The 15,030-nt window shown below is 46.7% G+C and overlaps 1 protein-coding gene and 1 non-coding gene across 2 annotated transcripts in view; both read left to right on the plus strand.

The window, feature by feature from the left end:
• NOP58 (NOP58 ribonucleoprotein) overlaps positions 1 to 15,030 on the plus strand; it is a 130,460-nt gene that overhangs the window by 8,995 nt on the left and 106,435 nt on the right. Inside the window, exons 4-5 of the mRNA XM_078680229.1 lie at positions 512 to 636; positions 11,262 to 11,398. Of these exons, the coding sequence (XP_078536355.1) occupies positions 512 to 636; positions 11,262 to 11,398 (262 nt within the window). The remainder of the gene's footprint in view (positions 1 to 511; positions 637 to 11,261; positions 11,399 to 15,030) is intronic.
• Positions 49 to 137, plus strand: LOC144825882 (small nucleolar RNA SNORD70). The gene has a single exon (XR_013609647.1). It is a non-coding gene; the product is annotated as a small nucleolar RNA SNORD70 (small nucleolar RNA).

A 15,030-nucleotide genomic window follows, 5' to 3' on the forward strand; every position in this document is an offset into this window, starting at 1 on the left:
TACTTCTCCCACTACAAGGATGTGTGTTGCATTTAACATTATACGCTCAGTTGTCTTGTCAATGATGTAAACTTGTTGAATTTGAATTCTAATGATTTTATTCAACATTTCGTCACTACCACTGAGACAAGACAGATCAGCAAGTTATTTAAACAGTGTTTACGACTCTCATTGCTATGCGCATTCATGTTGCAATTATTTTGCTTCATGATGAACGGGTCTACCTTGAAAAAATAAGCTTATTGAAAGAGTAGGAAGGAGTTTGATTCTATATCAGGCCACTCTGGAATTCGAGTATTATGCAAATGCTTTGTTAATGCCAACAATAACTTAACATGGGTAGGCATGGCTACCTTTGCTTGAAGCATGTTGCAGCATTATTGTAGCAACACAGATCAACAGCAGGCTGCATTTGGTGCGTTGGTTCATTGTGGGGTGTTTCACTTTGTCATAACATCTTGGGAAACAGGAGTGAACATAATTTCAGTTTCATACTACTTTCTCTTCAAAGCTTCCACTGCCCTGGTTGAGGGCAAGCTCGGCAAAAAGTTAAAGAAAGTTTTGAAGAAGATAGCGGCGAAGGAAGCTCATGAGCAGTTGGCGATAGCTGATGCAAAACTAGGAGGTGTAATCAAGGTAAACATTTGTGAGCAAAGAATTTCCATTATTTTGTGTCGACCAAACCCTGAGTCCATCATGCTCAAATGGTTAATATCCCCGGGAGCGAAAGCATCTTCGTTTAATGTCTGTACTTTACCAAGACAGGTGTATGTGTAACCACTCAATTTCACTAACCATTTTTGTGATTGTGCTATTACCTTAATAAGCAGTAATGTTTCTTGCAGCTACCCTTTTATAGAGTTTTAAGGCGAAATGACTATTTATGTAACTTTAGCTACTTTGTCATGGACATGTAGGTAAGTAACGGAAAGGTACCAACCCTCAGATTTACTGTTGCTTTTTGTATAGAACATAACATTTACATTTTTAGTTTGTAGGCAATTCTGAAAATAAAAAAAAGTATAGTGAGCACAAAATCATTACCATAGAGAAGCATAGATTAAGAGGAGTGCTATGAGAACACCAGTATGTGTAAATGATAAACCTGAAATAGCATTGCATGGATTAAAGGATAGCTGCGGAAAGGGGTACTGTTAAAATATTCTGGGCAGATGTGCACTGGTTACAACATTTTGTAGTGTAACATGAGATTAAGGCCAGTTTTACCGACGTTAAATGCTGGGCAGGGGATTTGAGATGTTTTTGGTGTTCTGAACAGATAAAACATGGATGTATTTTCTAGCAGCCCATGCGTCTGCTGAGAGGGCAGTCTAGTTGTGACCTTACAGTAAGTTTAAAGGGAAAGGGTCAGTGCTGGATAATCTTTGTAGGGATAAAGTTGTTAGTTGGCCAATAGTGAGGTGGAAAGGCAGAAGAGAAGGGGCAAAGAATAACAAGCATTTGCAATGCAACAGGTCTCACATTTATTCGAGTTTGAGCTATTGGCATTGTAAATCACAGACATTTATTTATGTGCAGCAAGATGGTAAAAGACTCATACAGCCCCAGTGCTCAATGACACATGATATTCCTGATGAATGGAGGAAATCGGGTTATGTCGGGTGTCAACCTAGGATGAACAGGACTGCTAAAAAGACTCGCAAGCAATTGTTAATGAGTATAATAAATAAGGTACATTGTATAGCTTGTGTGACTTTCCCAGAAAGTGAGAATTCCTGCTCAAGGTTCTCCTAGTACCACTATCTCTGGAGAGAAAACATTTAATGAAGGCACATTTCTTTGCTCAGACTTCAAAACATCTGCCCAAGCCTGGCCCATTCTCTGCTGAACAGGGTCGATGCCACACTTGCTGGTGCCCAAGCATCACATATGATCGTCCTTCACGCCAGTGCCCGATGGATCAAGCCACTAGTACATTTGATAGATTTTCATGTATCCTCAAGTCCTCCATTTGCTCCCCCTACCAGATTGCTCCATGTTCACAATCTGCTCAATCGCATATAAAACTAAACTGTTGGCGACACTTGAAGAATATCTTAGAGAAGAATGGGAGGGCCATGACCGGTCTTCAGTTGTGCAGTACAATAGTGCCAGCGCTGGGTTCTTGAGAATTGGGCGAACGTGGCCCATTTTTATAGAATATTAGAATCTGCCCTGATTCAGCGAGGAGTATATGCTATATAGTAAAGGGAAAATTCGAACACTTTCGACATGTAAAGATGAGACTTCTGGAGAAAAATGAGCTATAAATCTAGACACATACTGATACAAAGAGGTTCAAGGAAAGGCCTCTAATGCGACAAATTTCTTTACACCTTTTTAATGTTACACCCAAACTCAAAAAAATGCCTCTTTTGTAATTTAAAAATTGTTAGTGGTCTGTAATGGGAGATAAAGAGAGCTCTGGCGATCAGTGGTGGCTGGTTGCATTTCAAAGTGGTGAGGCGCAAAAACCGTTGATGTGTGTTGCATCACGAGCGAGCTAGGCTAGTGGGCACAACCGTCACAATGGGAGTTTAGGGGGCTCTCCCCCGAGAAAACTCTGAAAAAGGAAGTGGGAAAATCATACACCCCAAAGCAAATTTGATTACCACAAAGCAATAGTGCTGGCATAGACCCGATATGTATAAACACATGAAAAACACTCCACATTGTGCATAATAAAAATTGCCCAGTTACTATAGTGTGCAAATTCTACAGTGTAACAAGCTAGGACTTAACGATATTACTGCACAGTGCACGCACGTTGTCCTGTCAGTCCACTCTGCAAAGTACCTGCCTGACACCTTCCTCCTACAGTCTTGCCATGACGACATCCAATGGCAACGTAGCTGCCCCATTCCGCAACTTCCCAATGGACAACAGTGGTTTGTATCGCACACATTTCTTTATTCACTCATTCCCAATGCGTGCTCCACAAGCCCCAAAGACAGATTCTAGAATCCAAACCACCGAACTTCCCCTCATGCCATCCCTGGGACCTGCAAGGCTGTGTGAGTGGGTCATAGCTGAGTCAGAAGTGATGGAAGAAGGGTAGGAAAGAACAGCGCATAGAACACAATACAATTGAAATGAGACCCCAGGGCTGAAATTAAAAGAAATAATGGGTACCTGGCATTGCAACCTCAGTCCTGCTCGTGTAGTGATCCCCCGTAGAGAGCCCAGAACATCCATCTTCATCTAAGTCCCCGCACGCGGCGAGGAGCAGGTGAAAGATACGGAAATATGCAGGTGCGCCCCCCGTAGTGCGCAGAGACAAGGCACTCTGCAAACTATTGACACAGGAAATCGCGAAAGTGAAAGCGCACCGCTGGCAATGTGGTTTCAATTATCGTGCCCAGGCACGATAATTGAAAGCACATGTCTTGCTGTGGTGCACGCGTGCACCACTCATTTTCCTTGTATACTTGAGCCACGGCCTTAATTACATAGGTCACATCTCTTTTAGACACCCCTCCCAATTTTTTTAATCCAAATTAAAGCCCTGGTTATAATCTAAAAGGGTATTTATGATTCACAAATTTTTTCCGCGGTCGGGTCTGGATCGTTCCCGTTTGGGCTCCAGACATTTTTGGAGAAAGAAGAAGGAAAATACAGAAATTGGAAAGAAAAATCATCTGAAGACTCCAGGAGACTTCATCGACCAAGAACCAGCAAAGGAGAAGGAGAATTCATCGAGATCTTCGACGAACACGCGACCAGGGAGGCCCTGAGCGCTCGATGATGGACAACACGCCGTTCAAGTTCTGCCGTAGCTGTCACCACAAGTACGCGCAGTAGGACCAGCACCCGGTCTGCAACCTTTGCCTACCGGTAAATCACGGAAGCCATGACTGCAACGCCTGCTCCGCCTTCACCCCGAAGACCCTTCGTGTGAGAGAGAGACAGAGGGTAGCGCACGCCACCCTGCAGGAGAAGGCCCCGACTCCATCCCTCCACGAGCTGGGGATGTCCTCCGAGGAAGAGGACAACGATGCCGCCGAAGACGACAGCGACGCGGTCGTAGAGACCGATTACACCAAGACTTCTGATAAGGTAGGAGACTCTCCGGCCCCCAAGAACCCGAGAGACTCTGAGTCTCCAAAAAACGAGGGCAAGGCCCTGAAAGCGCCGGCGCCAAAACACCTGGCGCCCGCGACTACTCACAGGCCCAGCGGACCCTCTGAGAAGGAGTGCCCGGCGCCGAGAGCTGTTGAACAGCAAAAGTCGTCGAAAATCGTCCCCGAAAAGGATCGATCGACGCCGAGGGAGAAGGACCCTAAAGCATCAACGCCGACCAGAGGCCTGAAACCCGGTTCGGCGTCGAAGCCTCCGGCACCGAAAAGCACAGCGCCGAGCCAACCACCAAAAAGAGCGGCCGAACCATCCGACGCTGAACACGCTGCCGAGATGGAGAAGAAAAGAAGGCGCCTCGAGGCCGAAATGGAAAACATCTTGCAGCGGAAGAAAGAATTCGACGCGAAGATGAAAACCTTCACGATTCCACACAAGACCAAGCCACCAGTGGTGGAGGTGGTCGAGGAGGAAGACTAGGTCGCCGAGGAACAAGACCCGGACGTCGAGGTGGTCGACGACCAGGAAGAGGACGACAGTCCCTACTATAGTTACAACTATGGGGAGGAAGAGGACAGCAGGACGGACGCCGAGTCGGCCCCCTCGGACTTACAGGAGGTGGATTACTTAGATGTCGACACAGACAGCCCAGAGGAGGCGGTCGACACATATCCCTCGAGGCCCTCGCCGCCGGACGACATCGGGGCCTACAACTCGGTGATAAAGTCTGCCGCAGCAGCTTTCAAACTCAAGCTCGACGAAGAGAAGCAGAAAGCAGACTTCCTTCTAGAGACATTGCTCCCCACACAAACAAGGAGCCAGTACCTACCAATGCTCGACAGCGTCTTGGCTCAGGGGAAGGAGGCATTCAGGGAACCCGCAACATGCAAAGCTGTAACTCCCAGAACAGAAAAGAAATACAAACATTCCTAAAAGGACCCACCCTACATTCAGGGCACGGTCTCCGCAGACTCCATTATCACGGCCACAGCAAGAAAGAGGGCTAAAGTGCCCACTACTTCTGGACCACTACCGGATAAGGAGAGCAAGAGGATGGATCTGGTGGGCAGAAGGATCGAACGGAATGCCGCGACCCATTGGCGCATGGCTAATTCCAACGCCCTGATAAACGGGCACATGTACCAGATCATGGAGGAGCTGGGGCAGTTGGTGAAGGACCTGCCCCAGGATGCCAGGCAGAAGGCCGAAAAACTGGTTGAAGAAGGGAAGAACGCGGCAAATTCTTGCCTCAAGACGGCCCTGGATGGAGCAGACACCTCCAGCAAGCTCATGATGATGGGTGTCACTGAAAGAAGACACGCCTGGCTCAGGATTTCAGGTTTCAATCCCGAGGTGCAACACAGCATCCTGAACACACCGTTCAACGGCGATACGCTTTTCGGAACAACAGTTGATGAGAAGCTGAGTCAACTAAAAAAGGATAACGAAACAGCAAGGTCCATGGGAGCATTGCAGTTCAGAGGCAACAAAAGGGGCACCCCGTCACGGAGGCCTGGCGGGAGAGGTGGAAACCAGCTAGGTACATCACACCAGGCTTTCCAACAAACGCACCAAGCAGACTCGCAGGCTTAGCAGGGTCAGCAGAAGCGGTCCTGGCAGTACCAACAAAGAGGCCAGTCCTTTCGAGGGAGAGGAAATGGACGTGGACAGAATAGAAGAGGGGGACAGCAGCCCGCCTCCAAGTGACTTTAAAAAACTCTGTGTGCCCGCCCACAGAAAAGATCCCAGGGGGCAGCACGTACAGAGGGGTCAAGACCAGCTAGACATCTACGACCACATAACACCAGTGGGAGGAAGACTAATATTTTACCTCCAAGAATGGAGAGAAATCACATCAGACAAATGGATCCTCAACATCATCCAATTCGGATACTGCATAGAGTTTGAGGGGAGGCCAACAAGCAGAAAACCAAAAAGAAAGCCACTAGCAAGCAAACAGCTAGAGCGCCTTCAGGAAGAAGCAGAAGAACTCCTGCAGAAGCAGGCTATAGAACGGGTACCCTTCAAGGAAAGAAACAAAGGAATATACTCAACGTACTTCCTGGTACCAAAAGTAGACGAGACAATGAGACCCATTCTGGACTTACGGTTCCTGAACAAATTCATAAGAACGCAAAAATTCAAAATGACCTCCCTGTAAGAGGTGCTCCCGCAACTGCAGATCGGGGACTTCATGGTCACAATAGACCTCAAGGACGCCTACCTGCACATCCCAATGAACAGAAAGCACAAGCATATGCTCAGGTTCACCATCGGAGAAAGCCACTACCAGTTTACGACACTAGCCTTGGGGCTGAAATCTGCACCAAGGGTCTTCACAAAGTGCCTCGCAGCAGTCGCAGCGCACCTACGAAGGCAGGGAATACACGTATACCCCTACCTGGACGACTGGCTGGTGAAAGCAAACTCATACCAGAAATGCAAGCAGCACGCACAGACAGTGACGAGCACGCTCATAAGCCTGGGGTTCTCCATCCATTGGAAGAAATCATCAATGGAGCCGGAACAAGTGAAGATCTTCCTGGGGGCACAGATCAACACCTTACAGGGCAAGGTGTTCCCCAGCGAGAAGAGGGCGAGGGCGCTGGTGAAGGAAACTCGCCTCTACCGGAAGGGACAAGCTCGGACAGTGAGGACTGCGAGCAAGATCATGGGGATGATGGCATCATGCATCCACCTGGTACCAAATGTACGTCTCCACATGAGACCCATTCAAGAATGGCTACAGGAGCAATGGTCACAAGCTACAGGCGGTTGGGAGGATCTAGTGGTTGTGACGCACGTAGTGCAGAAGGAGATGACATGGTGGACCATGGAGAACATAACAAGGGGAAAGCCTCTAACGCCCCCAACGCCAACAGTGACCATCACCACAGACGCATCCCTGAAGGGATGGGGCGCTCACATGAAGGAGCTCACGGTGAGGGGTCTGTGGACGCCAGCAGATGCGACAAAGCACATCAGTTACCTAGATTTGAAGACAATCTTCCTTGCACTGAAGGCTTTCCAATCAAGACTGTACAAGCACATGGTGTTGCTACAAACAGACAACACCACCGCGATGTTCTACATCAACAAGCAGGGTGGCACACAGTCAGCCACGCTTTTTAAGATAGACCTGCTAGCCTTGCACCTACCAGGGAAGGACAACATACAGGCAGACTGGCTCAGCAGACGGACATCGGCAACCCACGAGTGGGAGCTCTATGCTCAAGAGACAAGGTGGCTGTTCGACAGATGGGGAACACCATCAGTGGACCTGTTTGCCACACGCCGGAATGCAAAATGCCAAAACTTCGCATCCAGACAGCCCGAGGAGGGGTCCCTGGGGAATGCCCTATGAATAGACTGGTCAAGGATATTTGCTTACGCTTTTCCCCCGATACCACTGATGCACAGAGTGCTGAGCAAGTGCAGAGCGAGCAACATGACCCCGATACTGGTCGCGCCACAGTGGGCCAGACAGACATGGTACTCTCAGATCATGGAGATGACACAGTGTGCACCCCACAGATTCGGCAAGAGGATAGACCTACTCTCCATGCAGAAAGGAGAGGTGCTACACCCAGAGCCAGAGAGCCTGAGCCTAGTAGCATGGCTCCTGAGGACATAGAGTTCGCACATTTGAGACTGCCGGAAAGCACCCTGAGGGTCCTTCGGGAGGCACGAAGGCCCAGCACTAGGAAGTGCTATGTTGGGAAATGGAAAAGGTTCACAATGTGGTGCAGAAAAGAAGGACTTCACAATAAGATGAAGAAGGACTCCACAGTGCTAAAGTACCTGACGCACTTGCTGGAGAAGAACCTTAGCTCATCCTCGTTAGAGTTCACTTGGCAGCGATAGTCGCCTACACAAGGGGAGAAACGTGCAGGAGTTTCTTCACATCACAGGTGGTGAAGAGATTCCTGGAAGGAGTGAAAAGGATCGCACCACCCAAGCGGGTGCCGCCACCTGCATGGAACTTGAACATAGTCCTAACAGAACTCATGAAGAGCCCTTTGAACCACTTCACAAGGCCTCCCTAAAGATGCTAACTATGAAAACAGCTTTCCTAGTTGCAATAACGTCCTTACGCAGAGTAAGCGAGCTTCAGGCGCTGACGCTACAAGAACCCTACATACAAATACACAATGATAGGGTTGTGATGAGGACTGACCCACACTTCATGCCAAAGGTGGTGTCCAAATTCCACATGAACCAGTCTATACAGATACCGAGTTTTTTCCAAAAACCAACCACTAGCGCAGAGCGAGCCCTGCACACCCTGGACGCCAGAAGGGCAGTCATGCACTACATTGAGAGGACGAAGGGACACAGGAAAACAAAACAGTTCTTTGTGTCATTCGCCAACAGTTTCATGGGCAAGGCAGTAACCAAAGAGACTATTGCACGATGGATCGCACAAACAATTCAACTCTGCCACAAACGTGCAGGACAAGAGCTAGCAGAGGGGACACGTGCCCACTCCACTAGGAAAAAGGGTGCAACAATAGCCTTCCTGGCTAACACACCCATACAAGACATATGCCTGGCGGCAACATGGGCTTCGGTGCACACGTTCACGAAGCACTACTGTGTGGATATACAGATGAACAAGGAAGCACAAGTCGGACAAAAGGTGCTCCAGCACATATTCAATAACCAACGCTCATCTTCCACCCAGCCGCCACAGAAATGAGAAACCGCTACAAAATGTATGCACAGCATAGTGAATCCAGAAAGATTCACGCTGCAAAACTAAGTTTTCTTACCTGTCGGTGTAGTTTTGCAGCTTGAAGATCTTTCTGGATTCACTAGTGAACCCACCCGCCTCCGCCAGAAAGATGAAACTGGAGAGAAGAGGTGGTTAAAAAAAAAAAAGGACTTGTAAAAGTACAAAGCAGTAAAATATCACCTAAATAGAACATTGCCATTACTTCGGAAACGAAAGAAACACGGAAAAAAAGAACCCGAAGATAGCGCCCAAGATTGGGAGCTTCCGCAGGAAGCATGCCAACGTCACCGGAAATGACCCGAGGAGGTGTGCCGCCGACGCCCACCTGGGCTACAAAAAAAAGAAAAGAAAGAAAAGACTACGATTCCAGACCCAACCACAAGACCGCGGAATAATGCACAGCATAGTGAATCCAGAAAGATCTTCAAGCTGCAAAACTACACCGACAGGTAAGAAAACTATTCGTTATCGTTCACGGAAGGATGAAAAGCGCAGTTGGCCTTTTCATTGGGTTCAGCTTGTGACCTATGAATCACATAAATTGAAATCTACAAACTCTTGACAGAGGCGGAACGCGAGCCTCTGGTCACTATCAACACAAACAAAATCAAATGACAGGTAAACATGGATACGCTTGTGTGGCATAAGCAGCGTTGGGCCGCCTTAGGAACGCCATCAAATGACAGGTAAACATGGATACGCTTGTGTGGCATAAGCAGCGTTGGGCCGCCTTAGGAACGCCTAGGTGCAGCAAACCGAGTTCGATCACTTTTTGTTTTACTTCAGCCGGTTGGCGATTTGCACAAGGGTACAAAATGAGAAAATACAGTTTGTGCTGTATTTTCTGCTCTGTGATTATCGAGTACCCGCAAATAAATCTGATTTTGGCTCCTTTGTAAACCTGTCCAAAGCATTTCAAAAGTGGAGCAAAATGTGTTTGCTTTGCTCCCTGTAAAACCAGTAGGAACTATTACTCTTCTCTGTTTTGCGCTGGTGTAAAATTGAACGGAATGTCCAGAGTTTTGACCCATTTCGCTTTATTCCTTGATATTCAGGTGTAAATGTGGTGCAAATTAAGCTGGTATCTGCACCAAACTGACAGTCATTAGATTAGAAAGTATAGAATTTGAGGATGTAAGTCGCTTGAGAGCTGAGTTCTAGTTTCCAGTTTGTCGCTCCTTATTATGGTTTTAGGACACACCAACCTTCACCCCTTCTTTGCCCACCCACACACCTCCCCCTCGAAAATGGTTCCTTCTCCAGTGCCCCATCATTGTGTCATACGAAAATGCGGCACGCCCCTCGCTGCCTTATGGTCTCCCACTTCCACCACCACACCCCTTCAACCAGTCGACAGGAGATAAAGCCAGAACGAGAAGGGGAAAGCCAGGGGAGGAGATGCGCCGTAGCAGCGAGCCTCCCCCATGTGCTTTCAATTATTGTGCCCGTGTCTGGGCACGACAATTGATACCACATGACGGCCGGTGCTCATAACAGACACCAATAGGCTGTGGGTGGAGCAATGCGCCCGCCTTTGGGCAATTGCGTGCAGTCTTTTATGAAAAGACGCATGAAAAAGTCAATCGCGTCGCACAAAAGGAAAAGCATGTGCGATTCCTAGGTCAGTCTGAAACCCCGTTTTTCACCTACTAAATGTCTTGCGCTGCGCGTGCAGTGCTGCACACTGCAACACAAGGCGCGAGACCGAAAGTGCTGCCTGAGAAACTGATGTAGTTTGTGATGAGGATCATTATGCGATCGATCGTCCAGTTGGATCTGACTGAGGGAGAGGTTATAGTTAGGTGGTGACTTCAAATTGAAATCATGAGAGGTAGTTTTTTGTGCAATATAAATTTGTAGTTGTCACTCCACTAATCTTTTCAAGGATTTTGTAGGAGAGGGATCTTAGGGCAGTTTTTTTATTTTTGAAAAAAGGTGGTTGGGGTAAATCGTTGATTGACCTATAGGTGAGCATATGTTGGTTTACCAAGTGTTAATTTCCTTTATTTCCTGCATCCTGTGTTCAGGAAGTGGTGGGAAGGTCAATCTAGACACTTAATTGAGTTTGATTGTATTGGCGCTCTTTTTTTGATTGGATTTTAACTGTAGAGGAGCAGGAAAGTGTACTAAAATTTAAAGGCTGCAATTTATTACTGACAGGTGATGTCTTGAGTAGTGCGTAAAGGTGTAGTTGGATAATGTTTGGGCTTCTGGACTAAGCTTGTCCTCTGGTGATTTATATCTAGTGCTGGAATTCTCCTCTCCTTGTCTGTAGGAATTAATGACACTACTACTTCGCTTTTTAGAAGCTTATTGTGGGGCTTCCTCCACCATTTCCCTTCTGCAATCCCAGTCTTAAACTTCTTTAAAAAATTTGGAGTTGCTCCGCCCTGTTTGAAGCACTTGTTGTTAATTAGTTGATGCAGCCTTTTTTCCCCCCTCTTACTTTTAGGATAAAGTGAACCTTAGTTGTGTCCACAATGCCGTTGTTACCGAACTGATGAGAGGCATCCGTACTCAAATGGAAGGCTTGATAACTGGGCTTCAGCCAAGGGAAATGGCTGCTATGTCTCTTGGACTGGCTCACAGGTGAGTTAACCCCCCACCCCCAGGCGCTTTTAGTGCCAATTATCTTGTGTTTTTAGTAGTAACTTTCAGGTCCTGTTATACCATGTATCTACGCTACGGGAGGTTTCTGAGTGACTGTCTTAACAGTGCATAGTGTCTCTTGTGAAACGCTGAAGCATGCATGAAAGCTTGGGTTTTAGCATAATCTGGGATACCTGTTAATACACAGCCCTGTTCCTCACAAGTTAGACTTCTCTTGAGTCTGTTTCTTTTTTCCACCCCTAAATCTCAGCTGAGAGTATTTATAATGTCAGACAATATACTGACATCCATATCCAGCCCATAAAGTATTTTAACTCCCGTAGGTCTAAAGCATAACACAAAAACTCGCATATTTACCTTTGCTTTATGTTGATGCTTAAACTAGACTGCACAGCCTCCTCTGTTGACTTAGTGTTATAATACCGGTGCTATCGCCATCAGTATGTAAACCAAGAATGTATATTTTTTTATATAACTACTGGGTTCAATAACAAGGTATTTGTACTCCGTTTTAGTAATGTGAAAGCTGTTTCCATAGCTTTCTCCAGTGCGTCCTGTTTTAATTTTGTAAGTGTTTTGGATTACTTGCATAGTTTGCTGACAATAATTGTTGATTTCTGAAACCGCAGTCAAACGTTTTCCAAGATCTAATCCACAAACACTTAAGGTTGAGCCTACTTGGCAGCGCATGCACTGTTTGTTTCAAGATCTGTTGTGGGCTTACCAAGAACATATAGGGCTGATCCCCAGTGTTTTCCATAGGTTGCCCTTTCTGTCGCTAATTTGCCTGCTTTTTATTAGTGTACAAGATTGCAATCATATTTGTCCCTCCCATGGAGCATTGCCCCCTACTATCTCATTTGATTGTCTGGCATCTATTTATTTTATTTATTTTATTCAAAGTTTTATATAGCGCGAACAAGATCCTTACAGATATCAGAGCGCTTCACAAAGACAGGGAAGGGGCAACAGAGTAAACAGAGATAATGGGAACAGTATAATAATCAGTGACAAGGTAATAACATGGATGATAAAAACAAACATAAAACCAATCCATATATGATCAGGTAGGTAACATGGTAACATGGTAATAACATGGTAATAACATGGTAAGTAACATGGTAATAACATGGATGAAAAAAACAAACCTAAAACCACTCCATATATGATCAGGTAAGGGAGTAGTATATAGCAGCACAGGTCATTGATCCCACTACCATGGCGTACAGGTGGATCAGTAAACCAACGTGTATCATATCTTGGTCGGTAGTAATAGAGTAGCGTAATAGTGCCCCCAACAAGTCGAGGATAGGCAGAGCAGCGATACAAGCAATGCAGAGTCTCTGACCCAACATCTGTAGCGATCAGGAGAGCTCGGCCAGAAGCATTGTTTTCACCTCTTTCTTGAAGAGTGCAGTGGAGGTGATTAGCCTTGTTTCAGGAGGGAGCGCATTCCAGATCCTGGGTGCCATTCCTGAGAAGGAGCGTTTGTAAGTTTTCGCTTTCCGAAATCTACGAGGTTTCAGGAGTAGATTTTTAGTACTCCTATTGGATCTCGACCCTCCTGATATAGACAGCTTTTGAGCGAGGTAGTAGGGTGCCTTGTGGTGCACGGCCGCGTGTGTCATAGTTGCAATTTTTAGCTGTATTCTGGCTTCAAAAGGCAGCCATTTTAGAGACTTTAGGTCTGGGGATATGTGCGAGTGCTTTCTTGAGCCAGTAATGAGTCTCGCGGCAGCGTTCAGGGAGGCTCTTAAGGGTGCTGTTGTGGATAGCGGGAGACCGCTGAGGGTCGCAATTCCGTAGTCTATTCGAGGGATGACTAGAGCTTGTACAGCAGTTTGGAAGTCTTTGGCAGGGAGGAAGGGTTTAATTTTCCTCAGCGTGTTAATTTGGAAATTAGCTGCTTTTGTGGCTTTGCTGACGTGCTGCTGCATGTCGAGCTTGGCGTCGAGTGTGATGCCTAGGGATTTCGCCGAGTCCACGATGGTAGGTTGGACATTGAGTGCTGTTAGGTTGTTGAGCCAGGTTTGGGTGGTGGAGATTTTCGCCGAAGGTGAGATGAGTAGGAACTCAGTTTTTAGAGCATTTAGTTTGAGGTGATTATCGGCCAGCCAGGATTGGGTGTTAATAAGCGTGGAATTCAGCTGTTTGATATCTTCCGGGGACTGTAACTTTAGGTAGAGTTGCGTGTCATCAGCGTACATATGGAATTGAACATTGGATGCTTGAAGCAAGGTGGCGAGGGGTTCCATAACGAGGTTGAACAGTGTAGGAGAGAGGGTGGATCCTTGTGGAACCCCAAGATCTGCAGGCACCGGTGTAGATAGTACATTGTCGATCTTGAACCTCTGAGACCGGTTGTGAAGGAAAGACGAAAACCATTTGAGAACAGTTCCCGATAGCCCCATCCTAGTACTTAGCAGCTCCAACAAGTTCTCATGTTTGACCGTGTCAAATGCTGACGAGAGATCAAGAAGGATGAGGAGGCAGGACTCATTACGATCCAGAATTTGGAGGGCGTCATCAATTATGTGTGTCATAGCTGTTTCCGTGCTATGTTTCGCTCTGAAACCTGATTGATGAGGGTTGAGGAGGTCAAATTTATCAATGTGTTTTGTTAGTTGGAGTTGGACACATTTCTCCAACAGTTTGGCCAGGGTGGGGATATTGGTGATGGGTCGATAATTGTTTAGGTCAGACGGATCAGCTGTAGGTTTTTTGAGTATAGGCGTGACTTGCCCCACCTTAAGGGAGTCTGGAATGTGTCCTTGTCGCAACGAGCTGTTAATGATCTTGGTCCAGAGAGGGAGGAGCAAGGGGGTAAAGTCTTTTACCGCATTAGCAGGTAGAGGGTCTGTGAGGTGATTAGAGGGCTTCAAAGTGCAGAGCAGTTTGTGTATAGCTTCTTCCGAGTAGGTGTCGAAGTACTGCCAAGATGCCTTGTTTTTAGGTTGAGTGTCAGCCATTCTGGTGTAGTTGGAGTATCGATTTACATCCATTATGAGGTCATTTCTTATGTTGTCAGTCTTATGTTTAAAGAAAGCAGAGAAGGCTTCACAGTGTGGAGTGTCATTTGTTGTGCTATTTGCTTGTGTGGGTTGTGCCTTTGTTTGGGTCTTGATTAACTCGAACAGTTTTCTTGGCCTATTCTTCGCTTGGTCCAGCTGGCGGCTGAAGAAGTCCGACTTTGTGCGCTTTATTCTCCTAAAGTAGGCATTTCTCTTGTTCTTGAGCTTTTTGAGATGCAGTGCTGAAGGGTCCGATCTCCAGGTGCGCTCTGCCATTCGCATATTACGCCTTTCGTCATTGAGACTGCCATCATACCATGGGTTAGAGATTTTGGTGGAGACTCTCTTCAGTTGCAGAGGGGCGACTTCATTGACTATTGTATTCATAGAGTCAAGGTAGTGGTCAGTCAGTGATTGAACATCTGAGGCACCTGAAGGGGGAAGGAGGAGGTTGCCGATGTGGGGAGGTAGGGTGGAGGGGTTAAGATTCTTCAAATCCCTTTTCCATGTTTTGGATTTGATTGGTTGAGTAGGGTTAGGTTTAACTTTTTCGTTGATAAAGAAGGTGATAATGTGGTGATCTGACCAATCGCAGGGTAG

This window comes from Lissotriton helveticus, chromosome 3_1 (genome assembly GCF_964261635.1).
Source record: "Lissotriton helveticus chromosome 3_1, aLisHel1.1, whole genome shotgun sequence".
In the NCBI taxonomy this organism is placed as follows: Eukaryota; Metazoa; Chordata; class Amphibia; order Caudata; family Salamandridae; genus Lissotriton; species Lissotriton helveticus.